General features: G+C 41.6%; 1 protein-coding gene across 3 annotated transcripts; it reads right to left on the bottom strand.

Annotated features, from left to right (window-relative positions):
- Positions 1-8,596: 8,596 nt before the first annotated feature.
- On the bottom strand, positions 8,597-25,431 carry LOC148843630 (zinc finger (MYND type) family protein / programmed cell death 2 C-terminal domain-containing protein). 3 transcript variants are annotated; one of them, XR_016103414.1, is made up of 12 exons: positions 24,897-25,431; positions 18,943-19,199; positions 18,740-18,823; positions 17,285-17,415; positions 17,109-17,206; positions 16,549-16,637; positions 16,345-16,456; positions 15,783-15,937; positions 15,605-15,675; positions 9,438-9,524; positions 9,202-9,316; positions 8,597-8,940 (listed from the first exon to the last, which is right to left on the bottom strand). XR_016103414.1 is itself a non-coding variant. In XM_088958614.1 (11 exons), the coding sequence occupies exons 2-11, from the start codon at positions 19,171-19,173 to the stop codon at positions 8,785-8,787; spliced, it is 1,242 nt and encodes a 413-aa protein (XP_088814740.1). In that variant the 5' UTR covers positions 19,174-19,199; positions 24,897-25,431; the 3' UTR covers positions 8,597-8,784. The 3 variants fall into 3 exon arrangements, 2 of the variants coding, with proteins under 2 accessions (XP_088814740.1, XP_088814741.1); XM_088958614.1 differs by lacking the exon at positions 9,438-9,524; XM_088958615.1 differs by lacking the exon at positions 9,438-9,524 and having other exon boundaries at positions 18,951-19,199; positions 24,897-25,429.
- Positions 25,432-26,603: the final 1,172 nt, after the last annotated feature.

Raw genomic sequence — 26,603 nt, 5'->3', positions numbered from 1 at the left:
CACAGTAAGACTCAGTCACGATTTCTTGGTGGTCGCAACCCCCTCCCCCTACAATGTCATAGTAGGTCGGTCGATCACCCACGCTTTAAAAGCCATGGTGTCCACTTACTATTTGGTCATGAAGTTCCCAACGGACTTCGGCATCAGGGTAGTGCGGGGCGACCAGCTCGAGTCCCATAAGTGCTATGTTGTCGTCCTCAAAGGAAAGGCCAAGGTAACCAGCGACCTCGAACTAGAGCGACCAGTGGAGCAAAACGAGGAGCGAGTTGCACCAACAGAGGAAATTGTTCCCACCCCTACCTCGACAGGAGACCCCGCCAGATCACTTCAGGTCGGAGCGTCCCTAGAAGAACCCTTGTGATCTGAACCGATACGCTTCTTACTTAGTAACTTAGATATTTTTTCTTGGTTCGCGACAGAAATGCCTAGCATAAACCCTAAGCTCATAACTCACAAGCTCAATACCGACCCTGTAGTTAGGCCCATTAGATAGAAGAAACGCAACTTAGCCCCAGAACGTTGGAGGGCGGTCGATGAGGAGGTCAAGAAGCTCCTCGCAGCAGACTTCATAAGGGAAGTTCATTACCCGAGCTGGGTAGCCAACCCCATTCTGGTAAAAAAGGCAAACGACAAGTGGCACATGTGCATCGACTACACCGACCTAAACCGAGCTTGCCCAAAGGATTGCTTCCCCCTCGCCCATATTGACCGCCTAGTAGACATGACCTCGGGACACGATCTGCTAAGCTTCCTAGATGCCTACTCGAGCTACAACCAAATCAAGATGGACCCAACCGTCGAGGAAAAAACCGCCTTCGTAACCGAGTTCGGCCTATACTGCTACAAGGTCATGTCCTTCGGACTATCAAAGGCTTGTGAATAAGTTGTTTCAACCCTTAATTGGCACAAAAGTAGAATGTTATGTAGACGACATGGTCGTCAAGACATAGTTTTCGCATGAATTAATACAAGACTTACATTCTGTTTTTCAAATTCTGCGTCAATTTAACATGAAACTAAACCCAAATAAATGTGTCCTTGGTGTCACCTCGGGTAAGTTCCTAGGGTACATCGTCAACCGGCACGGTATTGAGGCCAACCCGGACAAAATAAAGGCCATCCTAGATATGAGAGCACCTCGAAAGGTAAAAGAGATTCAGAGGTTAAATGGCAGAATAGTCGCTCTGAGTTGTTTTATGTCTAAGTCAACAGACCGTTGCCTACCCTTCTTCAAGGCAATAAAAGGCAAAGGGTTCGAGTGGGACCTGAACTGCCAGCTTGCATTTGACGAGCTCAAGAAATACCAAGCCAGTATCCCGGTGTTGACCCGGCCCGAAGAGGGCGATGTTTTAGAACTATACCTTTCGGCAAGCGACAAAGTGGTCAGTTCGGTATTGATAAAGGAAACAAATCGTGTCCAATGACCCATCTACTATCTTAGTAAAATTTTGTAGAGAGCAGAAACAAGATATCCGGAGATAGAAAAACTAGCCTATGCGCTGGTCATTGTGGCCTGCAAACTCCGTCCGTGTTTCCAAGCCCATACCATCATCATCCTCACCAACAAACCCTTGAGGCAAGTATTACTCAGGCCCGAGGTCTCTGGTCGATTGACGAAGTGGGCCATCGAACTTAGTGAGTACGACCTCCAATACAAGCCACAAACCGCTATCAAAGCTCAAGCCTTGGCGGATTTTGTTGCAGAATGCACGTTCAGCTTCAAGATCCTCAGCCTGGTTGAGCACGAGGCTCCCAGTTCGGGTGAGCTTGGTGTCCCCAGGCCGATTGAGTCTGATCCCATGAGGTCGCACCCAGTTGAGTATCTCTCATGGTTAGGCCGAGCGCGAACTGGGATGAAGAGCCCTGGATCCTTCGCGTAAATGTCTCCTCAAATCAGTAGGGCAGCGGAGCCGGTGTAGTTCTCCACGGCCCGAGTGGCACGAAACTGGAGTACGCGCTACGCTTCGAGTTTGTAGCATCCAACAATGAGGCGGAATACGAGGCATTGATAGCCGGGCTAGCCCTAGCGCAAGAGGTAAAGGCAAAACACATAGTTATCTACAGCGATTCCCAGCTCATGGTTAACCAAGTTACAAGGTAATACAAGCTCGTGAGCCAACTATGGTCGCTTACTTGGCAAAGGTAAAAGAGGCTCTACTTAGCTTCCAGTCACACTTCATCAAGTAAATCCCGAGGTCAAAGAACACCAAGGCCGACGCCCTGTCCTGGCTAGCCAACACCAATGACAACACCATGAGAACTGTGTACATAGAGAACCTACCTCAGCCTAGCATTCTCCGGGGGGCAGAGGAGGTCGCTCTTGTTGCCCAAGCAAAACCGAGCTGGATTTATCAACTCGCGAGCTTCCTGCTACATGGAACCCTCCCGCAGATCGCAACGCCGCTAGGTGGGTAGAGCGACAGGCGGCCAAGTACGTCATGATAGATGGGTGGCTATACCGAAGATCCTACACGCTCCCCTACCTGCACTGCTTGTGACCTCCCGAAGCCGAGCTCGTACTCCACGACATTCATGAAGGCCTATGTGGTGGACACCTGGGAGGCAGGGTCGTTGCCCAGAAAGCACTACGACAGGGGTACTATTGGCCAACAATGAATGCAGACACCGTCGAGCTAGTCAGGAAGTGCGAGAAGTGCCAAAAGCACACCAATATTCATCATTAGCCCGCCGCCAACCTCAAGTACCTCACCAGCTTGTGGCCCTTTGTAAAATGGGGTATCGACCTACTCAAGTCATTCCCGCCAGCAACAGAAGGAAGGAAGTTTCTAGTAGTGGCAGTAGACTACTTCACCAAGTGGATTGAAGCTGAAACTCCTGTAACCATCACAGCTCAAAACGTCCAGAACTTCTTCTAGAAGAACATAGTGTGCCGCTTCAGGCTACCTCGGGTACTGATCTCTGACAATGGCAAGCAGTTCGAGGACATCAAATTCCAAGAGTGGTGCCATGACATGGGGATTCGGAAAAACTTCACATCGAATGTGCACCCATAAAAAAATGGTCATACAGAAGTCACGAACAGAGCTATCCTCCACAGACTAAAAGCCAGACTAGACCGAGCTAAAGGGTTATGGGCAAACGAGCTGCCCAACGTCCTATGGGCATACCGAACTACAGAGAAGACCGCCATCAGAGAAACTCCCTTCAACCTCACCTATGGCACGAAGGCAGTCATCCCAGCTGAAATCGAAATCCCCTCACTTCGGTTGGAAGCATACAGCGACAATACTAATAACGATGAGTTGCGTACCAACCTCGACCTACTTGACGAGGTAAGGGACCTCTTATACATTAGAACCACGGCGTACCAGCAAAGGGTAGCTCGGTACTACAACGCCAAAGTTAAGAAAAGAAACTTCCACGTCGGCAACCTGGTTCTCTGCAAGGTCATGGTACCCGAGCCCGGCGTTGGCAAACTCAGGCCGAACTAGGAAGGACCCTGCTGAGTAAAAAGAGCACTTGGAGGAGCATACGAGCTCGAGACCCTGGAGGGTAAACATGTACCCCAAGCTTGAAACATTGTCAACCTAAGGTGATATTACTTATAAACTACCGAACTGGCGAATTGTGAGTCGTTCCTAGAGCCTAAGGGCCATAACACCGAGGTAACAAAGACCTCGACACTACAAGACCCAGTCTCCTCTTTGGCATGGGCAAAAAAACTCGGAAAATATCCTAATAGCTAAAGCGCCGAGATGAGAATGACCTCGAGGCCTTGTCAACAAAAACTAAGTGTTAATGCCAAGAGAGCAGGCAGCATGGGTATGAAACCCGGGGTGCAAATTGGGCATTAAGTCACTTCGGGCATATAGTCAGCTTGGCAATATAGTCACTTCGGCAAAAGGAGAATATTTGCACAACACTTGAACAGAAAAAGTACTTCATTGCTAAATGTTTGCTTTACAGGGTTCATTGCAAAATGAACTTGTTTACAGTTCATCCAAAAAACAAAAAACAAAAAACAAAAACTCAAATGAGCTCACAAGCCCGGAGGTACACCTTCCTCGCCTTCGGAAGGGACTTCGATAACACCCGAAGGTCCTGCTTCATCTTCGAAATCCATGTCATCATCAGCTGCGGCAGACATCTCCTGAGTGATGCACGAAGTGGTTATGACACTAATATCGAGCTCGGGGTATGTGTTCCTTATCATCCACCGGCTCAACTTGAAACCCCGTCTGTACGAGCCCACCATCATATCGTCAAAGCGCGGCGAAGAGATGTAATCCTCGACGGCTTTCACCTTCGCCTCCTAGACGGCCTGAGAAAAGATCCGAGTCTTCTCCCTGATATCTTCCTGAAGGTACTCAACCCGATGCTCCAGGTCCAACTTCAGGTCAGCCATATGTCTCACCACCATTCCTAAGGCTTCTTTGTCCCTCCGAGACCTCGATAGCTCGGCCCGCGTAGCACGGGAAGCTGCTTCGGCAGTTTGTGCTCGCTTCAAGCCCCTCTCTGCTTGAATTGCCAAAGCGTGGATACAGGAGTTCACCTGCCAGAACGAGAAAAAATCAGCTTGGTAAAAAAAAAAAAACACTACTGAGTTGCAGCACGAGCGCCTATGAGATTCGTAGGAAGATCGGCCCACGCCGCAACCTCCTTAGGGCAAGTAGCCTTCTTACTTTTCCGAAGAGCATAGCTCAACGTCAGCACGCTCCCAACCTCATCCTGACTTCCCGAGCCTAAAGGCACAGCTCGGGTATAAGTTGTTTCAATGTAGGAGACCCCGCCGCTTCTTGAAATGGAGGGGCCACTTCGAGCTCACCGGGAGGCTCCATTCTCGGTGCCTCAGGCTCCGCAACCCGGGAAGGATCGGTGCAGACCCGCTTAGCAACTCGCTTCCTCCTCTTCATACCACTAAACAAATTTGCACCTCAAATCTTCTCCGCCTCCATAACACCTGCAAAAATGAGTACGACGTCAAAAGATGAGAATAAAAACAAAAGCAAAAGTACCTTTATTTGAGCAAGAAACCTACCCGAACTCAGACCGGCCTGAATGAGTTTGTCCTCCATCAGGTAGACTTCGCATTTTAGCCCAAGTCAGGCCCAGTCCTGAAGGCCCTTCACCGTATCTTCGTCTAAAGCGACACCGAGGTCAAGAACGGCCAACCCCCACTCAGTAGGAAACTGCCACCCCATAGCACTTCGAACCACGAAGTAGTCCCGCTTCCATGTCGGGACCTTATTTGGAAGATCGTGTAAGAGTTTGAAGCTCGGGCGAGGTGACAAGTAGTACACCCTCCTACGCCCGGGCAGGGGACCCGCTTATTTCTTAAGCATGAGAATAGTAGAAAAAACTTCCAGGTCCAAAGGAAGACAGTGTTCACAGCACAGGGAGATGGTCCCGACAAGGTTACGGTTAGAGTTCGGGTGAAGCTGACCTATGGTGACGCCGAAGTGGTTCATGACCTCGACGATAAGGGGATGGAAGGGAAGGCGTAGCCTGGCAACAAGCTGCTCCCGGAATATCATGATCTCGTCCGGACCATGCTCCCAGGGAAAGTCGCCCGAGGGTAAGCTATAGGCATACTCCCCGGGCAGGTTGAACTGGGCGATAAGGGACCAAAGCCTCTCGGGCGTCATAGTGGAAGGCCCGAACTTATCTGGCACCCGAACTCGATGGGAGGTGGATGCCAAGCTACCCGAGGTGACCTGACCTACGGGCTCAAACTCGAGCTCTTCCTCAAGCTCTACCTCGAGCCCCGCCTCGGACTCACTAAGGCTATCGGGGGCAGCAGCTCGGTTCGTAGAACCAGCATCTGACCCCCCCCCCCAGAGGACTATCTGAACTACTCAAACTAGACATCAAAACAAAGAGAAGGCTGAGGACTCACTAGGAAAAGCTACCAGACTACGAACAAGTGACGTGAGCTGACAGGATTGGACGCGAGCTCAAGGAACAAATGCTGAAGGATGACGAAGGAAAGTTACCAGGGCCCCCCCACTATTTATAGCCACTGTACCCGCACATCAACAGCCAAGATCGAAACCATCCAACGGTTCCCCGTGAAACTAGCTACGCACCCCCCAAGGAAAAGATAGTTTGGCGTGCATTGTTTACGTTCAAAATTTTGAAATCGTTTACGCGCATGAGCTACACGCAGCCTGGGATTGACCCCTGGTCAAACCAAGCCGACCCTGGTTGAGCCGAGAACACAAGAAGGTCAAACCAGAGAAGTCCCAAACCAAGGCCAAAGTGTCTCGAGGCAAATCCACCTATCATTTCGTGAACTCCCCACGTCGGGTCAAGACCCCGAGCATGGGGAGTGGGGGCAATTGATGGAGGGAGATTTGACCCGACCCCTTAACCATACGACACGTGGAAGCAACCGAGAGTGACCTGGCAGAAGCACCAGCTCGGCACGGCAAATGGCCCACAACCCGAGCTTCCCCAAAGAAGGAACCTACAGCCTAGGCCCCAAGCTAAAAGAGTTCCGAGCTCCCCCAAAAAAGGAACCCACTATCCGAGCTCCCCAACGAGGAACCCGAGCTCTCCCTTTGAGGTCCTGAGCCTTACAAGAAGCACAAAAGGCAAAAACCCAAATTGCCCACCCAGGGGCAGTTTGGGCCACACTTCTATCCGAGCTCAAGACTTCACCTCACACACCACTTCGGCTCCAAGTCGCCTAAATGAACAACCGTACCTGACGCCTAGGAGACCCGTACACGGAGGCAGCGCACCTGATTGATTAGGGGTCTGACACATGTCAGTCACCCGCCAACTGTCACCTGCCACCGCCATCTCAGACGAGGCAGAGGTAGCCCTGCCAGCTGGCAGTAGAGGTTATGACACCCAAACTGACAATTGGCAGAGGAAATGACACCCGATCTGGCAGAGGTAATGATACCCGAACTGGTAGAGGTATGGAAGTAAGTGTACAGGGTGATTATAAAAGGCCCCATCTCACAAAGAAGAGGGTATGTGATTCTTGCGCTTTTTGGTCTTGAAGTTCTTCATTTCCCTTACCTTCTCAAGAGCACTAACTTGAGCTTCAGAGTGTTCCAACCGGTTCCTCCCCGGAAGTCTCTGTTTTCTTCCTTGTTTCAGGCACCTCCAATTCCATCAGAGGCGAGGTAAATGGCAGATAGGATCGATCGGATTGCACACTATCAAGACCCACCACCTTACCCACCCCAACTTCTCAAAAAATGAACAAGAGGCCTTAGTGTATCCACATATATCTTAATCATGATTTTGAACATGTATGAATTCAACTTTTGAAGACAATTTGTCCTCACTTGTATGTTTCTATTAATAGGAAGATGTTGCCAATAGACAGCTACAAGGGTTACGAGTACAATGTGACAAAAGATTTTGTGAGGATGAAATTTGAATTCCTTGTGCATTCACTTTTTTCCACAATATAGGTGAGTATAGTTTGCTTTTTAAACCCTAAGCATGATTCCCCATCACCTTTGCATCATAGATGCACCCTTAAGAAAACAATGAAACCTATGAGTGAAACTGTGAAATTTCCTCCAATTTGTCACGGCAATGTTTGGTTCAACTTATTCTTTCTCATTCTTACCCAAGATGAAATTAGAAAATGAACAACAATGTACAAAAATGGGTAAAATTAGAAAATATAGTATCTACCAAACACTTTTTTCTCTAAAAATGAAATCTTTCAAATTGACAAGTGTCCTATGTTGCTCATTTCATTCCTACAAAAAAAGCAAACAAACAAACAAAAAAAAAAAACTATTAGTGGTCATAAACCATCGATGGATGGCCAGCAATCAATGCCCATTGGTATAAGCTTCCAAGATGGTCTATGGTCCACCAATTAATATTAACGGTGGTGGTTATGTAGATTTAGGCCGTTGGCTTATGACCCCTAGCATATTAACTGATTTTTCATTGAGAATATTAAGGCCTGTGACAAGAATTTTGTAATCAAACACTAATTTTATTCGTTGTTATCCATTCTTGTAATCAAACACTAATTTTATTCGTTGTTATCCATTCTTGTAATCAAACACTAATTTTATTCGTTGTTACCCATTCTTGCCTAAAATGAGCAAGAATTTAAAAAAAAAAAAATGAGGCCCAAATCAGCAAACCAAACATGGCCTAAGCTTCTCTGAACTCATGCCAAACGGCATCAAATTCCTGCAACCATGGAAAAAGCTACTCATAAGAAAGAATATTACAGCCAATTTAAAATAACATTACAATGCCTTGAGTTGAATAATTCTTGGTTTTCAAAATTAGACCAGACCAGACAATCAGACCAGAAAAACCAGAAACCAGTCACCTAACCGATTCCATTTTACCCCAAAACAGTCTTTCGGCCAAAAACATTGATTTGGTCAGCGAACCAATATCCCAACCGGTCGAACCATTAGAACCATCCAGCGGTTTTTGGCCATTTTTATTTTTGTCAGAACAAAGCCACCATTCAGTTCAAACAGTCGGACCATTTGACCCGAGAACTGGACCCCTTAACAGTCCCATCCGATTCACAGTTTTAAAAACCTTGGGATAATTTATCCCAAGATCAACTAATCATGGAAAGTAATGATATTCTAATGCATGGAAGGACAAAAAATCAGACTAAAGATTCTTCATATTGTACAAATAACTTCCTCACTGATGCCACACCAGTTAAATAAACTTCATTTTTTGGTACAAAAGCGAAGCATAAACTTCAAAATCGCATTATAGCAAGCTTTAGCTCAAATAAAAGTTGGCTTACCCAACACCAAAAATATGCTTAATTACATCTTGAAAAACATAAACATCAAACTATCATCAAGGTTACACTAAAGATGAGAGTTGAACCCAAGCAAATTCTTCTTTATATCCCGTGCTTGCTTCACAGGAAGCCGCACATGTGTACACGACAATGGTTGCCCAATCCAGAGAATCTGCATCATTTTTCACTCCAAAGTAATAAAGCAGCTGAGGCAAGATCTGCACAGATCACAATATAAAAAAACTGTAATTAATGTGATAAAAAAATGTCATAGAACTTAGTTGAGAGATCCATAATGCAGATGGCCTAGTTAAGAAAGTCCCAAATAAAAAGGCGGCAACAATTTAGGAATGTCCTCGGTTTTTACTTGATTGCATCCGCAAGGATTGTGTACTGAACTAAATAAATGAAAATGTAGCAACAGGCAATCAGGAAAATGTAGAAGATACACGCATCACAGAAAGAACCAGATACCGAACCTGAAATTCGTAATGCATAGGGCCATGACAATAGTTGCATTTTGGAATGTCAGACTCTGATGGGCGGCCACTTGACATGGGCCACAATGGTTTTGCCTTGGAATCCCGACAATACCTGTCACAAATTAATGGAGGAAATTAACGGACTAGCTTGGTATAATCGATTTCCAAGCAACTAAATATTATGCTTGGTATTGATTTGAAATACGACTATTGCCTTGAAATGTCGACAATACCTGTTACAATTTAAATGAACAAGGAAATTCATTGACTATGCTTTGTAATGATCGATTTTCTTAGCGACATTATTATTAGCTTCGTATCTACAAATGAACAAGGAAATTAATTGACTATGCTTTGTATTGATCGATTTTCTTAGCGACATAAATATTATTAGCTTCGTATCTACAAATGACGCATCCAATCCCCGCATGCAGTCAAAATATCTTAAACACTTTTTTATGCTGCAATTTATCAAACATTTATATGAGACAATGTCATAATTCAGAAAACAAAAAGAAAATAAAAACGTATTATATCAAGGTTCAAAGTATCAATACACGCAAAATGCAAACATTGCACATCGCACGTTTCAAAGGAGTGATATGTAATGATTGATAGTGCAGGCTATTAATAGCTTGATTATTTGAATTTGAAGTTTAAACTTTGCAGTTGGTACTTTGTACTTCGACTCTGTGATTGTATTGCAATAATGGCTTGATGTTGCTATCTTGAGATTTCTTATCATTTTGGTTGATACTCGACATATTCATACGCCTTTTTTCTATCAATCAAGGAAAATTCATTTAGTGATCAAGGAAAATAATACAACAGAGGGAAGCTAAAGTATCTTAACTCCCCACATCTGTCCATGTATACCTAAAATACAAAATCAGTTAAAACTGGGCCCAAAAAACAGAATTCCTAGTCACCCCTTGCCTAGCTAAGCCATCTGCAAATGAATTTGCACTTCTCTTAACCAATGTGCATTGAACTTCAATGTCTTTGGTCGGCCATTTAAATTAACTCTTTTCATTGCTATATTTCCAAAGCCTAGTGTTGTCTTCTTTTAACCAGCTCACAACTGTCTCTGAGTCGCCTTCTATGATCAGCTTGTTTAAACGCAAATCTTTGGCCCTTTAAATTAACTCTTTTCATTGCTATATTTCCAAAGCCTAGTGTTGTCTTCTTTTAACCAGCTCACAACTGTCTCTGAGTCGCCTTCTATGATCAGCTTGTTTAAACGCAAATCTTTGGCCCTTTGAACCCCTTCCAGAGCTGCTAATATCTCAGCTCGCAGTGAGTCTCCCACTCCAATTGGACCAGAGAACAAGGCTAATACATTCCCTTTTTTTATCCCTTATAACTCCCCCTATTCCTATAGGCCCCGGATTACCCATACTGCTGCCATCAAAATTCAGTTTAGTAAAACCAAGAGGTGGGAGGATCCAGAGGGAATTTGAGACCTTCCTGACTGAAACAGGATTTGCAATTTCCTTCCAGTTTCTAATCAGATCATCTAATGAGAATTCTGCAAACAGATCCAAGGTTTTCAGCCAATGGATTACCCTTGTATGAATCACTTCTACCACTACTTCCACACTTCTCTCCTTTTCTGAGAAGATCCTTGAATTTCTTTCTTCCCAAATGTTTATCAATAATTTAATTTAACTTGAAGTTTAGATATATCCTTTTTTCCATGTATATTCTTCAACTTTCTGATTTTTTAAAGAAATGTCTGCCTTTCTTCAAAAAAGCATGCGCCTCACCTTGCACCTTGGGTCATTTAGGCCCTTGGGCTTTTTTTCACACCTCACTTTTAAAACACTACTTCGCACCTTACACTTCCAAATCTTCATACTGTTTCGCAGATTCTTACTAACATTCCTCATGCCACCAAAATTCTCATTAATTCTCTCAAGCACCAATACTGCATTCTTCTCAAAAAATTAATCTACATTCTCCAACTCACCAACTCCATTTGCAGCCCCAATGATTCCAACCAAATCCAAGTCACCAGGAATATCATAAACCCCAGGCAAGTTCTTTCAGCTTCTTTACCCATCCCCTCCTTGGGCATAGAAAACTATCTTCCAATTCCCTAAACATTCTCCTTGTAAATTCCTCGTCCCTACAAGCCAAAGACCTAGAATCTTACTTACCTCCACCTTTGTGTTCACCAAGGTTTCCAAATCAATCGACTTTTTTTGAGAGAAGGTAAAGTATAATTGTATTAAATAAAAGGTCCTCTGTACAATGAGAAACTGTAAAAAAAACAACCAAAAGGTCAAAAGGTCATTCTCAAAAAAGTACAGTCAAAAGTATCTTCTTTAAAATCAGTATGTATAGACACCCAACTCCTAATAGCCTCTACAGCCGAATTGATGACCTTGGCTTCTCTAGAATCTTTGTGCTCAAAAATCCTGTTATTCCTTTCTGACCACACAGCCCACAGAACTGTCAAAGGGATGGACGACCAGCAGATTTTCCCTTTCTTAGTTAAACCAAGTAAATGCCACTCCTCCAACAGAGCTTTAACTGAGACGGCCATGCACCAACTTAGATTCAGGGCCTTCAAAAAGTGACTCCACACTACTGTGCTGAACTCACAGTGTAAGAACAAATGCATAGAGGAACTCCACCACCATATTGCAAAGGCAGCAAACTACATCTGAAATATTAAAGCCTTTTTTAGTAACATCTCTTTGGACAGGCACCTCTCGAAAGCTGTTGCCCTCACCCAAACAAAAAACTTGAGTTTTGAGGGGGCCATATTCCCCCAAATGGCCCGACTTGGAAAAGGGACTTCATTCTTCCCCACTAGAAAGTTGTAAAAGGATTTGACTGAAAACTCCTGATTTATCCCACTTCCAAATCAATAGACTACATCATCATCATCACGGTTTCCAAATTTTTCTTAATAATGCAATATCATCATCACCATCATTTAAGTTTCCTACTTTGCTCCTAACTGTATGGGGTCAACTACATGAATTGTATTTTTTTCAATGCCATATCCATTGTCAAATTACAGTGCTTAAGTCATTCCTTACTACTTCCACCCAAGTCCTTATCGGTTTGCCCCTAGATCTTCCAACCCCTCCAACTTGTAACAGATCAATTCTTTTAACGGGTGTTGTAGATGGTTTCTTATGCATGGGACCAAACCATGTCTCTATCTAATTTCTTTCATTTTATCACCAATTGAAGCTGCTCCTAGGTTCCTCTGAATGACTTCATTTCTGACCCTATCCTTTTTAGTTTTTACCACTCTTTTTTTATCAGCTTTAGTTTTACCACTCATCCATCGTACGCCTTACTGCCACATCTTTTCAACAATTTGTTTCTTAACTAGCAAACTCTCTACTCCATACAACATGGCTGTCCTTAAAACTATTTTATGATGTTAAAGCCACATCACTCCATAGCTTCAAATTTATTTTTCATAAAAGCTTCAATTTCATCACTCTATATAATCATAAAAGATTTAACATTTATTTTTCAAAAAAAAAAAAAGCATTGTTATCCACTGTCACAAGGATGGCTCCCTCCATTTAAAAAGGAAATACCTAATTAAAGGGATTTCTGTGTGTATGTGTGTGTTTATAGGATACAAACAACCAAATTTCTCAAAATTCAAGCATGATTGATGAAAATTATTAATGCCAGACTACTCTCATTAAGACCACCTTAGACAATCTTCCGGTGTACTACCTCTATATTTTCAAGGGTCCTATTTGGGTAGCTAAGAAGTTGGAGAAAATTATAGGAGACTTCCTATGGCAACTAAGGGGAAAGCAAGAAAGATAGTTTAATCAGTTGGGATGTTATGTGCCAAAGGAAAGATCAAGCAGGGCTGGGGATAGTAAACATTGAGAGGAAAAATGAGGCATTATTGCACAAATGACTTTAGAGACTTCCTATGGAGAAAGACCGTCTCTGGCACAAGGTAGTGATTAGAATCCATGGGCTTATAACCAATGCATGGGGCACTGGATATCCACAAGGTGTATAAGGGCTTTACCTTGGAAGGCAATTCACAAAATCCTTCCAGAATTCCTTTATGGTATCAGGCATGATATTGGCTCAAGTGATTCCATTTGGTTTTGGGAAGATACTTGGATGGGGGATTCCCCTCTGAATGAGAGGTTTCCCGGTTGTTTTCAATTATTATCCTTCAAAGAGGAGAAAGTACCAAAATTTGCATTCATCTCCTCATCTTCCCTTGGTTAGAACTAGGATTTAGGTTTTAGAAGAGGAATGAGGGAGTCGGAGATTCCAAATGTCATCAATTTGTTGAATATCTTGGGTGGGGTTTTCTTGGATCTATCTTCACCTAAACATTATATTTGGGCCCATAGTCACTCAGGTTTCTTCTCCTATGCATCCTTTTATAGAACCTAAACCTCATAGTTGTCAAGGCAGCACCTAGGCAGGTGCCTAGGCGATAAGGCATTCTTGGAGGGTTGCCTTGCACAAATGACTAAATATTTTAATGCAAGACACCACACAATATTTTTATATTTTTATTTTATGTTATTAATAGTAGTACAATAGATATTATTAGACTAAATAATTCATATTGTGGGTTTATAGTATTAATATTATTATTCTTATACTAGTTTCTTTTTTTATTTTCTTATTTGCTTGGGTTCAATAGACACACAAGTCAATGACATAGTCTTGAACCCTTTAGGACTTTACAACCTGAAGATTTTATCCAACTGCACACAAGAACAACCAATAGGACCACCAAAACAGAGGCCCAACCCTTATGTTTGTATGTTTTATTTCCTTTCTTCTTTTTCTTTTCATAAATATGTTGATTTTCTAGCTTTTGATATGGGTTTTATACTTATTTCATGAGAATTATAGTAATTATTAGTTAAAGATCACTACCTATTACTATGAAACCTAGAGATCTACCCTAGGATTAATATTTTTATTTAAAAAGAAAAAAAAAAAACTTGTCACCTAGGAGACTAGGCAACAAGGCGCTCCCTATCACCTAGATTTGCCTTGGCACCTTGAAAACTATGCTAAACCTCCTCTCTCTTCATTTGTCACTTTCCTTTCCTGTCAAGGAAATCTAGTACAAACTTGCTCCTCCAAGAGTTGGGGCTTTTTTGATAAATTCAAAAAAAAAAAAAGAGTTGGGGCTTTTTGCCAGGAGACATATCATGGGAAGATCAGCACCTTGGATATTTTATAGAAAAAGAGACTTTCTTGGTGCTTGTCTCCAAACTGGTGTATCCTCTACAAAGCTAATAATATGAGTTACCACCATTTACATTAGTAAATGGGTGCAAGTTATTGTCTCATGTTTGGAAGAGTTTTCCCCCTTGTTTGGTGGGTGCAAGTGGAATGAATCATCAAGAATGCAAGCTGTTTTTGATCTTTCAACTTTTAGATGGCCAAAAAAGAGATGTAAGACGTTTGTGAAGGGTGACAAGAGCAGCAGTTGTACAGACCATATAGGAGGAAAGAAATTCTAGAATTTTCTAAAAGACAAGGATATTTGGAGGCTGTCATAAAATGTGTCACTATTAAAGTGATGCATTGGGTAAACCGGCAAAAGCACATCACCTTTTTTTCCACTTAATCTTCTGATGATATTGTTGGGAGGTGGGGTAAGTGGCTGGCAAAAATTACAAAAAAAAAAGAGAGAGAATTACTAAATTGTGGCCATTGCCAGAAAAGGGATACATCAAATTCCACTTTGATGGTAATAGAATGGGGAATCCAGTACATTCAGGAATAGGGGGAGACTTCTGAGATGAAAGAGGCCTTATTAAGGCCATGTTCTCAGGGTATGGGTGGGGGACTCCCTAAAAACAGAACGGATGGCATTGATTCAATGCATTCGAAGTGCAAGAGAAATGAAGATTGAAAAGCTAGTGATTGAAGGAGACTCCAAGGTCATTGTGGGATGGTTAAAGAATGAAGAAACTATGGACTTTCAGGAATGAAATCAAGAAATTCAAATGATTGACTTATGGAATGCAGGTGCATGCAGGTACAATGGGTTTCAAGATCAGGCAACGCCTTGGCTGATAATCTGGCAAAACATGGAGTGAACAGGAGCTTTCTGCTATCGACAGAATTGTAAAGAACACAGAGAAAGCCTGTTTTCTCTCCCTTGATGTATTATTCTGTACAGTTTGATACTGAATGAAATAAATTTAAGTTACTTATCAAAAAAAAGACATTGCATGGGAAATCCATAGAGTTAATCCAAGTCCAATGGAAGAACCAAATCTCAAAATCATATCAAGTATTGAACATGGAATGAAAAAATATTCATCGAAAAAAAAATGGAATAAAAAAACATCATTGCAGAGATAACATGGAAGCATTCATCCCAATAATTTTTTTCTTATTTTTTTTGAAAAAAAAGATTTACCGCAATACTTGTTCAGGGGCTTTACTAATACGCTCTTGAAAAGAAGCCCAACTCTTTTTATCATCACTTCCCTAAAAAGCACAAAATTTCTTTTTATATCATTAAAAAATAACAGGGTAATACATGAAACTGGATACAAAATTCCAAACTCAATTGTTAGACATGCCCCTATCCTTACCGCAAAACTTTCCAATAATGAATTCACAGTTTCATCCATTTGGTTATTACAAACCAGTGAAGTTGAGTAGCTATTGTCTTCAGAAGCTTCTGTGTCGAACACACATTCATCTTCACTTACAATTTCGAACTCTGTCCATAAAGTATTGCTAGCAACTGCTATCAAAATAAACTAATTAGAACTCTATATTAAAGATATTCGAGAAGGGAAGAAGAAAGTAAGCAACTCATTCAGTATTGGTTCAGCCACTCGGTTGACCATTCTCAAGGTTATATAATTCTAACTACCAAATGAATGAACCTTTTTCAATTGGTAAAAGACTTATTATCCAATGAACTAACTGGTGTTTGTTTGTTTGTGGGTCCATGTCTAAGGCTTTATGCATATGGCTGGAACTATCCAACTGATGCAATATTAATTCCATGGCCTATCATGAATGTGATCTAAAATTTGAAGGGTCTAGACCAATGTGCATCATCCTTTTGCAATGGAAAAAAAAAATCGAGAACTTTGCCCCAAAGTATTCCATCTGAAAAATATGCTTCTAGACTCAAATACAAACCTTTCCCTAAAATTTTCATTGAAGAGGTTGTACTGTTACTGCTGCTAGACACAAGAGATTGACAAGAGATCCTTTGGCAGTCAACCTTATGTCCTGAGCGCCAATGCATTATCTACAATAACAAAAAAGAGAAGCAAGACATTTTCTAGGATGTCTGAAGAAACCAGAAGTTGTAGGAATCATTTCAGGCAACTGGCTAATTACCTGATGCTTCTCTGAGCAGTAGCGTGCAGATTTACAACTGCTGCAAACTTTATCTCCTTTCCATGTACCACACCAACAACAAAGTTCAGCTGAAAGAAACCACCATTGTGCAAATAAGAACCATGGGAAACACAAGGAAAGCACTTTTCTATGATCATGTACAAATAGTACTCATTCACATGGTAGTCTGTGTCCAGACTTGATACCATATGTTTAGCCAGTAATACATTCATAACCACTTATATGATACTTCTTCTGAAAGCTTGATTAACAACCAAAAATACCATAAACCCTTCTTAGGTTAAGCTGCTAATGCTAAACCCTCCCAAATGGACATTAGGCCTGCTTGTAAAAACCATACTACTAGTAGAACTGTAGAAGAGGCTGGATTTATTTTTTACTCCTTTCTGAAACAGAAGGTACATGGACAAGAAAGATATAAGAATATGGTATGAGAATGCTAGTTCAATAAATATTCTCCATGAAACGAAGCAATACCAGAATATCCTAAAGCATTGATTATAAAACATCAAATATTAACAAATGATATTATGGCAAACCTCCAATTTTAGATGGCTTGTCAGTCCCATCAAATCTTGGGGGTTCACTTGAGTAGAAAGGATTTGAGCGATACAACTGGCAACGGAAAACCTTCACACTTTGAAACCATTGCAGTGTTAGAATAGCAAGCATATTAGACAAAGAGCAAACAACTAAGAAAACATTGCATAATCACCTCCGAGATGGTTTTTCTGGTTGGCGTTTCCATTGCTCATGTTGGTCTTGGAGTAGACATGCCATTGATGGACACATGAACACAAATAATGTCCGATGGAATGTAGACTCCTCAGAAATTGGAGCATATACCTAGCAACTCATTGAGCAGAAAGAAAATTAGAAAAACTAATTTATTTTCTTCTTCAAATGTCAATTCATCTGCAAAGAATACAAGTATAGTTTTTCTATTGGAACATGTATGGTTGTACATAATAAAAGTTGCTTCAAATAGAGGGATGGGGACGCACTTATTCCCTCCCACCACCCATTTCAAATTAGGCTAGCTAGCTGATTTCAATTCCTGTAGTGCAACAAATCTGGAGGATAATTTTCAATTACTTAGTTACTCAAGTGGGAACAAGTCTGAAAACTCAAGGAAAAAGGAGGTTTAGGGGTTTTGAACATAGCTCTTAGGAATACAGCCTTGCTAGCCAAGTGGTTGTAGAGATTTCCCTTTGAAAGGGACAGGTTGTGGCACAAGGTAATTGACAGCATTTATGGGTTGGGAGATAATGGTTAGAATGCAAATTTATCCCCTCAATCAAATTCCTCCTCTCCTTGGAAATCAATTTTTGAGGTCTACCCAGTTTTCCTCAATTCCATCCAGTATGGTGTGGGAAATGGTAACAAAATCTGGCATAAAGATGAAGGTTGCACATCGGGTAAAGTTGGTGGAAAGATTTCAGGTCTTCTCAGTGAATGAAATATTAAGAGCTTGGCCGCAGAGATGACATCGCCATCTCAAGAAAAAGAGAGAATTGTCATGGTTTGGAAACCTCCAGAAGGTACCAAGGTCAAAGTGAATTTTGATGGAAGCTCATTGGGCAATCCAGGTTTGGAAGGAAAAGGAGGTGTCTTCAAAAATTCAGAAGGCAGGGTTTGGTGGCTTTATATTCAGGACCTACTGTTGTTGCAAACTCTCTGAAAGAAGAAATATCTTCATTGATGCAAGGACTTCAATCAAAAAAACAACTGGGATATCAGCAGGTGTAGGTGGAAGGGGATTCTAAAGTATGGGCAAGCTGCAGCAGTTATGTTCCGTGGTCTTTCAGGCATGCCTTTAGGGAAGTGTAAAGTATTTCCAAGGTTTTAAATGTAGATTTCAAGTGGGTTAGAAGGGAAGCAAATGGAATGTTTGATACCCTTGCTAAACAGGGGGTCATGAGACAGCAATTCTTTTGACCTTTATTGTAAAGTCTTTTCGTTTGGGTTGGCAGTCTTTTCACCACTTTCTCTCTTTAATTTAATGAATTAAACTATCTTGCTTTGCACAAAAAATAATAATAATAATCTTATCTATAATTGGTGACTTCCAAATTTCACTTTCACCACAGAGCAATTGCAACCTGTCTAACGATTTCAGGAGACAAAAACAACACTTTGGAAAGGACAAATTACAAAATTACTAAAATACCTGAAGTAAGAACTGTAGAGGCTCTCCACAAATGCCACATGCATGGGACCTTTCTGATGGTAAATCAACTGGATCTAACCATGCCTGCAAAATACAGAAAAGAAATTGTAAGACCCAATATAAAATTCTTTTTCTGTAAAAAAAAATAAAAAAAAAAAGAGATTGTAAGCAAAATAAAAAAAAATGCAAAGTTTACAACATACAGGCACACCTCCAGCCTTGCTAGGAAAAAAGTGGCGGAGAAGTGAGTTTGGACTTTTAGGCTTTTCAGCAAAACCAAGAGTGACGGGTTCTTGCTCTTCAACTTCATCATCTTCTTCACTTTCTACCTGTGGGTCTTGTTCATCATCATGTTCCTCTTCAGAGTAGATATGAAGAGAACCAAAATTCTCCACATGAAGACCATTTTCTTCAAACTCCATTTCTTTGGGCATTTATGGATTTATGCTTTATGTATACCCTGATTTGGACAAAATTATAATAGAAGTTTAATACCTGGTTTTATTCCTTTCATCATTATAGAAGCACTTTACTGAGCGCTGAGAATAAATGAAAACAACATAATACTGTTTCTTAATTATCAACATAAAATAAGTCTAATCAGAGCAAAATGAAAGAGAAAATGGTACAAAGCATGGCCAAACAATAAACCAATAATCAAGGTTCAAAGTATCAATGTGCACAATACAATGAATTTGCGTATTGTGCATTTCAATTGGCCAATAACTAGTATTAAGAGAGATAGAGCGAGCGAGAGAGCGAAAGAGAGAGAGAGAAAGAAGAGAGAAGTTTCAGGAAATGAATCAGGACATCTCTAGCAGGGGTATTTAGCATTCCAATGGCCTCACGATACAATATGATACTGATGTAGGACCAGCTCAGTTCTAGTCCTTAGAGAATGTTGAATAGTCTTCTTTGATCAGAATTTTATGGCTGTTGATAGCTGTAATGGTTTATTGAAGGAAAAAGAGAGAAAATAGCAAAAGAAAGAAGAGAGAAAATATCTGGAATCACTCACAGGATGCCTAGAATCATTGCCTTTTGTGTAAAACATCCATACATATTCATAGACTCTAAACTCATACAATCCTAGGAGTCAAGCTGTTAGACTCATAATAGTCTTAGGTGTCAAACTGTTAGACTCATAATAGTCTTGGTCAAACTGTTAGACTCAATAATCCTAGTAAGACTCAAACTAAGCTTTCATATCCTATTTCGATTCAAAGAAGACTCAATAACTTTAATCCTACTTACGCAATGACTCTGAAATTTCAAACATAAACAAACTATAAATAGACAATCAAACCCTATTATTAGACTGATGAGAACCCAAGGACCGACCCAAGCCCAGCCCGTTATGCTAATGGCCCATGACCACCGGTTACGATGGATTACACAAGAAAGAACTCCCACCTGCATCCGAGCAGCTCCACAAACCACGAACGAGGAAATCACAACCACCCGAGCAGCTCCACAATCAAAGAAATCGTAACCAATTGTGTTTGTTGGAATTTGCAGTGTAACGGTTAGCTATAGTTAAGCCGAACCCTTTACCAAGAAACGGTAATAAGAATACAATCCTTCTAGCTCTCTCTATTTATCTATCTATGGGGGACGATATGCTAATCTCGACTTTCTGGTGTTCTCTGGCAAAGACCTCATCCCATGGATCTTTAAGGCAAAGCTATACTTTGAATCTCATGAGGCCCCTGGTCATCAGCAGGTAATTGTCGCTTCACACCATCTTGACAGCGACACCATCCTCTAGTTCTAGTGGTTCTGAAGATCGCACCCACAAGTTTCATCGCGCTCAGGCCATAAATGCAAAACTCAACAAGTATATCTCTTGCAAACGAAAGATTCTAAAAGAGAAATGGAGGTTCCCAACCCTGGAGAAGATGAGCCCACGATCACTAAAACTGATCTGGAGATATCTCTCAATGCATTAAATGGTTCGGCATCCTCAAGGACTATGAAGGTAAATGGACAACTTTGCGGATCCGGTGACTATCTGATAGACAACGGTAGCACTCTCAATTTTGTGGCTCGGATTCTAGTCGACCAATTAGGTATGGCTGTCCTCTATTATCCTTCCTTTTCCGTTCATATTGCAGATGGAAACAAAATTTTATGTGATGGTATCTATAGAGATGAGAAGCTGTTCAATCAGGGCCATAAATTTACAGTGGATCTCCACCCCCTAGAGTTTAGGGGGGCAAATGTTGTGCTAGGGGTGCAGTGGTTGCGCTAGCTAGGCCCAGTAATGTGCAATTGGGCTAAGATGACCATGAATTTTGAACTAGGGGGGACTACCTGCCATCTGCAAGTCCATGGCCCTCTGACCCTTGGATCTGGTGATGCCTGAACCCTATTAAAGTTGAGCCACGGGAATAGGTATCTGGTATACATGCATATGGGTCATGAATCCATAGGTTCAACTCTCAACTTAGACCCAAATCGGCAACCCAGTGATCAAGATGTGGCCAACGTGCAGACCCTTCTAAACCAATATAAGGGTGTTTTAGGGGAATCGGATCATCTACCCCCTGCTTGAGCACAAGACCACCATATACCCTTACTACCGGGGGCAGCATTCACTAATGTACGTCCCTACCATTACCCACATTACCAAAATTCAGAAATAGAAAGAATTATGAGGGAGCTAATAGAGAAGAAGCATATATAACCGAGCACCAACCAGTTTTCTTCTCCCGTGTTATTAGTAAACGAGAAAGACGAATCCTAGAGATTTTGCGTGGACTACAAGGCCCTAAATAAAATTACCATCAAAGATCGGTTCCCGAATCCGGTGGTTGGGGTACCACCAAATAAGGGTCCACTCGAAATATGTACTCAAGACAGCCTTTCGCATCCACAATGGTCATTATGAATTTTGGGCTATGTCATTTGGGCTAACCAATGTGCCCTCGAACTTTTCTAAGGCATTTCATATTGGTGTTCTATGACGACATTCTGGTATACATCCATGATTGGTCCACACACTTACAGCATCTTGAAAGTACTTTAGAGGTGCTGCAAGTGAATGGATTCTATGCTAACTTGTCCAAATGCACATTCAGCCAGACAAGGGTCCATTATTTAGGCCATATAGTCACAGCAGGACAAGTTATGGCCGACCCAAAAAAGATTGCTTGTATCCAGGCCTGGCCTATTCCCATTATAGTGAAGGCTCTCAGAGGTTTTCTCGGTCTCATAGGCTATTACAGACATTTTATTCCAGGATACGGGTTGATGGCAACCCCATAACTCAGTTGTTGAAGCAGGACTCTTTTATTTGGGGACCTGAAGCTCATCAAGCTTTTGAGAACTTGAAGAGGGCCGTATCCACACCGCCAATTCTAGCCCTACCAGATTTCAATGAGACTATTGCGCTAGAGTGTGACGCCTTAGGGATTGGCTTAGGCACAATTTTGATGCAAAAAGGGAAGCACCTTGCCTATTACAGTAAGGCCTCGACAACCCAAGCCCAAAATCATTCTACTTATGTAAAAGAACTTATGTTTGTTGCCTTTGCCATCCAGAAATGGCGGGCCTATTTATTGGGTCAGCATTTCATTATTCAAACAAACCAAAGGAGTCTCAAGTTCTTGTTGGAGCAACGAGTCCACACAAAAGACCAGCAAAAATGGATCTCGAAGCTTTTGGGGTATGACTACTCTATTGAATACAAACCTAGGCCCACCAATAAGGCAACAGATGCCCTCTCCAAGGTAATCAGTTTTCATCAATTGACGAGCTCCCAACCCATTCACCCATTATTTGAAGCAATCAGGTTGGAAGCTCATGATGCACCAGAGTTGGCCTGTTATGGACGCATTCCTCGGAAAGACGTACCATCGCCGCCGGCAGCAACAGGAACCTGACCCACTGCAAGATTAGATTAGATCATCTTGGTTGTTCTTATCTTATTCTATTGCTCTTATCTTATCTTGTTAGTAAGTTATCAGATTAGGATTAGTTTATCTTATTATCAAATTAGGAATAGTTTATCTTGTTATCAAATTAGGATTAGTTTATCTTGTTATCAGATTAGGATTAGTTTACCTTATTATCAGATTAGGATTAGCTTATCTTATCCTTAACAAGATAGAATTGGAAATCTCCCTATTCAGCAAGGAGACTCCCTAAGATTAGGACTCTTGTAATCTCCTATTTAAGGAGACACCATTATTGAATGAGGATATCGAATATTCAGTCAAGAAAGAGAGTAAAGGTGAGTTAGGTGATCTCTTGAACAAATCACCATTAGGGCGCCTAGATAAGTTCATCAAGAGCAGGGAGGAACAAGGGAAAACAGAGGGTTTCCCCCGTGGACCGACCCGTGACGAGATCCTATTCGCGGGCCCATAACATGGCCCAAATAAGAGCCCGTTATCAGCAGGACCCAATCACCGTTGTGAACATCAGAAAATGGCTCACTTTGCCACTTGGAATGGAAATGGAGTCGCCACCCATTAAATTGGGAAATGGAGGTGATGGGGCCTCCAAAAATAATTTTTAAAACGCTTTGTTTTAATAGTGACTCCAAAGCCCAAGGCACCGGTCCAACCAGTCTGGGTAAGACTTGGATGGGAGAGAGAAGGAGTTAGGCACCCCTCTCCCAGGTCCAATAGGTGGGGCCCACATGGGTCCAAAACAAGTAGGGATGCAAGTTGAGCCGGGTTAGGTCGGGTTGAGGCCAACCCTATGTTCCAATGTATGTTATATATATAATTATATATATGACATGTAGTAGAGTTGTAGACTAGTAGACTAGTAGTCTAGTACTATAGGGGGCCAGGTTCGGGTTGGGTCGGGTTGCTCGAGGGGTCAACCCTAACCCAACCTGAACTAAGGTCAGGTTCAAGAATTTCAACCCTAACCCTAACCCAATCATCAACCTGGCCCAACCCAACCCCACTTTTTCGGGTTGGGTTTGGGTTGGGTTCAGGCCAACCTGGCCCAAGTTGCAGCCCTAGAAACAAGCATAGACACAAAATATGCAACTACATGAGCAAATTGATAGAGATAGCAAATCATAAGAACAACCATCACAAAAGAGAATATACCTTATCAACATTTTTTATTGTTTCTGTTTTTTCTACATTTTCCTTTTTTATTTTTTTAACTTCTATTTATTTTATTACTACTTTTTTATTTTTTTAGTTTTTTATTTCTTTACAGAACCGTGTTTATTTATTTGTTTATAGTATGGATTTATTATTTTTTTGTAATTTTCTTTTTTATCTTAGATTTTTATTTTCTTTTTTCTCTCTTTTTTTATTTTTTTTGGTAGCTTATTCTTCTTTTGTTCCTATCTCCCGAGCTAACCACCTAGCTCTTTGGGACCAAACTCATTATTAGGGATTCTTATTTTTCCTCCTTTTTTTTATGTAATCATAATCTTTTTTATTCAAAATGAGCTAACCACCTAGCTTTTAGGGACCAAACTCTTTTTATTCTTTAATGTAATCATAGATGAGGGATCACATCGGTCCCTTCACATCTTACTATTTTTTCTTTTTTTTTTTTTTGTGTATTTGAATTTTCTGCATAACTGCATATACTATTTATTGAGATGAATTAGAGTGAATGGAAATCTCACACCTAACGTCTTTTCACTTTCTGATTGACATACCACAACCCAGCCATTGCAATCCTAGAGATTGAACCAGAATATATTTCCAATTTGGACCATTATTTAAGCTAAGTGAAGACAATAATACAAAAAACACGCCAAACTAAAGATTAGTAACTAGCAAGAAAACATGGCAAAATTCTCATAGCAGATTTGATAAACGGTAATGGTCAAACAGTTACAGAGGAATATTACGCCCCAAATTAATCAAACAACTGAACAGAAAAAGCAGGCCCTCGGTTGATTTCAAACAGGGCACATGCGATAAAAATGAACAGGAAGAGAATGGAAACAATCGCTTTAATCAAGCAAAACAGACGATGTTAACAAATGGGACGAACATATGCAAAAACTCTTCTCATCACCGTCGGCAAGGATTTCACAGAGACCGGCTCAGTGGAACTTCATTGCCGTCTCTAATGGCAGATAATCGAATGATGTTCAGCAGGAGGTGAGAAGAATACAACAAAATAAGATAAAAATGGGAAAAGTGAAATCACAGAGGAGGCAGAGACATACCTGAATCGAGATTTCGGCCGGAGAAACGATGCTATAGGGGACTTTTTAATCCGCTTCGATCATGAATTGTTAACACTCTAATGGTGAGGATTTTCTTGGATTACGATCGGGATAGCAACTGGTGTGAAGACGACCTTCAACCCCAAGGTTCAGCAACCAATTTACATAGGATTTTCAGATCGGCTCTACGGTGTCTTACCCAGTTCGAACAACAGAGTTCACAGATGGAAGGAGCTCAGAGGAATGGTAGTAGAGCGAAAAGAAAGAAAATGAGGGAAGTAAATAGGACCGGTAGAGGTTGGGTTTCTGCTAGAATTGAGTGGGGAATGAAAGGGAAGCTGCGTCGCTGTTGTTTGCTGGATCGAAGACAGTGAGGATTTCGGGGAGATTGGAAGAAGAAGAAGAAGAAAAACGAGGAGAAGCCTGAGAGAGTGAGAGAGGGAGGTTTGCCGCCGCTCTACCGCCGCTGCTTCTTCGTTCGAACGGGGAAGAAGAGAAGACCCTCCTTCGAATTTTTTCGGACTAGCTCCACTTTGGGCGAATGAAACTTTAGGTTGAATTTATAACGGCCATCAGGGGTAACTTTTTTTGCGTAATTCGGGGGCATTTCGTTAATTTTGATAAATTGGGTCAAATAGGGTCCAGGGGTTGAACCGGAGTTCTGGTCCAATGGTGGATGGTTTCGGGTCAAATAAGTGGAGGGTTGAGATGGGTCTGACCGTGAGAAGGGAGGGTTTTGTGTAAGTGGGCCAATGAGATTGGCCGAAACAAAATCATTTTAGGTGGAAGGGTAAATGACGATATTTTTGGATGACATTTGGCAAAGCTAGGTTTTCAGGCATTTTGGGTTGAAAGATAGGGTCAGATTGGTCCAACTGGGCCCAGATTGAGTAGATCGAGAAAGGGCTCAATTTAGCTAATTTAGGGTCTCGAAACGAATTTTTTGTGTGATCATGGACAAATAAAGGAAGTTCTGGGTGAAAGTTTACAGGTGGGTATTTGGGGGTGTCCAAGATCTGATGATGAGGTCTGATCAGTCTTATAGGGTCAAGATTGTAGGAATTTGGCTCAATGGGATGTTTCATAATAGAATCTTGGTTTGATGGAAAGGCAAATGGAGGAATCCGGGGTTGAAACTTTATGAGTAGGTGTTATGGTATGTTCAGAGTCTAAAGGTGTGGTCTGATCGATTTAGATGTGTAAATCTTAAGGTAATCTAGGTTTTGAGTGTTTAGGCTAACAAGAGGGGTTGAAATGGAATCTTCACTTGATGGATGGGTGAACAGAGGAATATTGAGATCAAATTTGATGGTTAGGTGTTTTGGGCACCGTGGTTGTGTCTGATCTAATGGTTGATGTGTAAGTGGGGGTCGATCGGAGCCATTGGTTAGGTATTAGGTAGGTTTAACGATGGATCTAAGGGCTTTTGGACTAAAAGTTGGCTTTTTTGGGGTTTGGGGTGTTTCGAAGATGTTGAATGGTTTGATCTGGCATTTGAGGTAAATTAGAGTTTTAGGCAACAGATTAAGCAAAAATCAAGTACTAACAGTCATGCGAGGATACACCATGATGGACCAAGATCTACTATACAAAGGATGGTACATGTTGCCCTCCTCCTCCCAACACATTACTATTCTCTTACAACTATTTCATGACTCACCACAAGGGGGGCACTCTAGTGTTCTAAGGACTTATAAACGACAAGCC

This window comes from Nelumbo lutea, chromosome 8 (genome assembly GCF_056320005.1).
Source record: "Nelumbo lutea isolate HS-2025 chromosome 8, American lotus-T2T, whole genome shotgun sequence".
In the NCBI taxonomy this organism is placed as follows: domain Eukaryota; kingdom Viridiplantae; phylum Streptophyta; class Magnoliopsida; order Proteales; family Nelumbonaceae; genus Nelumbo; species Nelumbo lutea.
The sequence above is the reverse complement of the archived record's forward strand: the minus strand, read 5'-3'. Positions and strand labels throughout refer to the sequence as shown.

Excerpts from the sequence above, each read along its gene's own strand:
- LOC148843630 (XM_088958614.1), bottom strand. The coding sequence starts at position 19,173 with ATGCCCAAAGAAATGGAGTTTGAAGAAAATGGTCTTCATGTGGAGAAT. Across the intron at positions 17,207-17,284 it reads CCAGAAAAACCATCTCGGAG|TGTGAAGGTTTTCCGTTGCC; the intron begins GTGATTATGCAA and ends ATGGTTTCAAAG. Across the intron at positions 9,317-15,604 it reads GCCCCTGAACAAGTATTGCG|GTATTGTCGGGATTCCAAGG; the intron begins GTAAATCTTTTT and ends AATTTGTGACAG.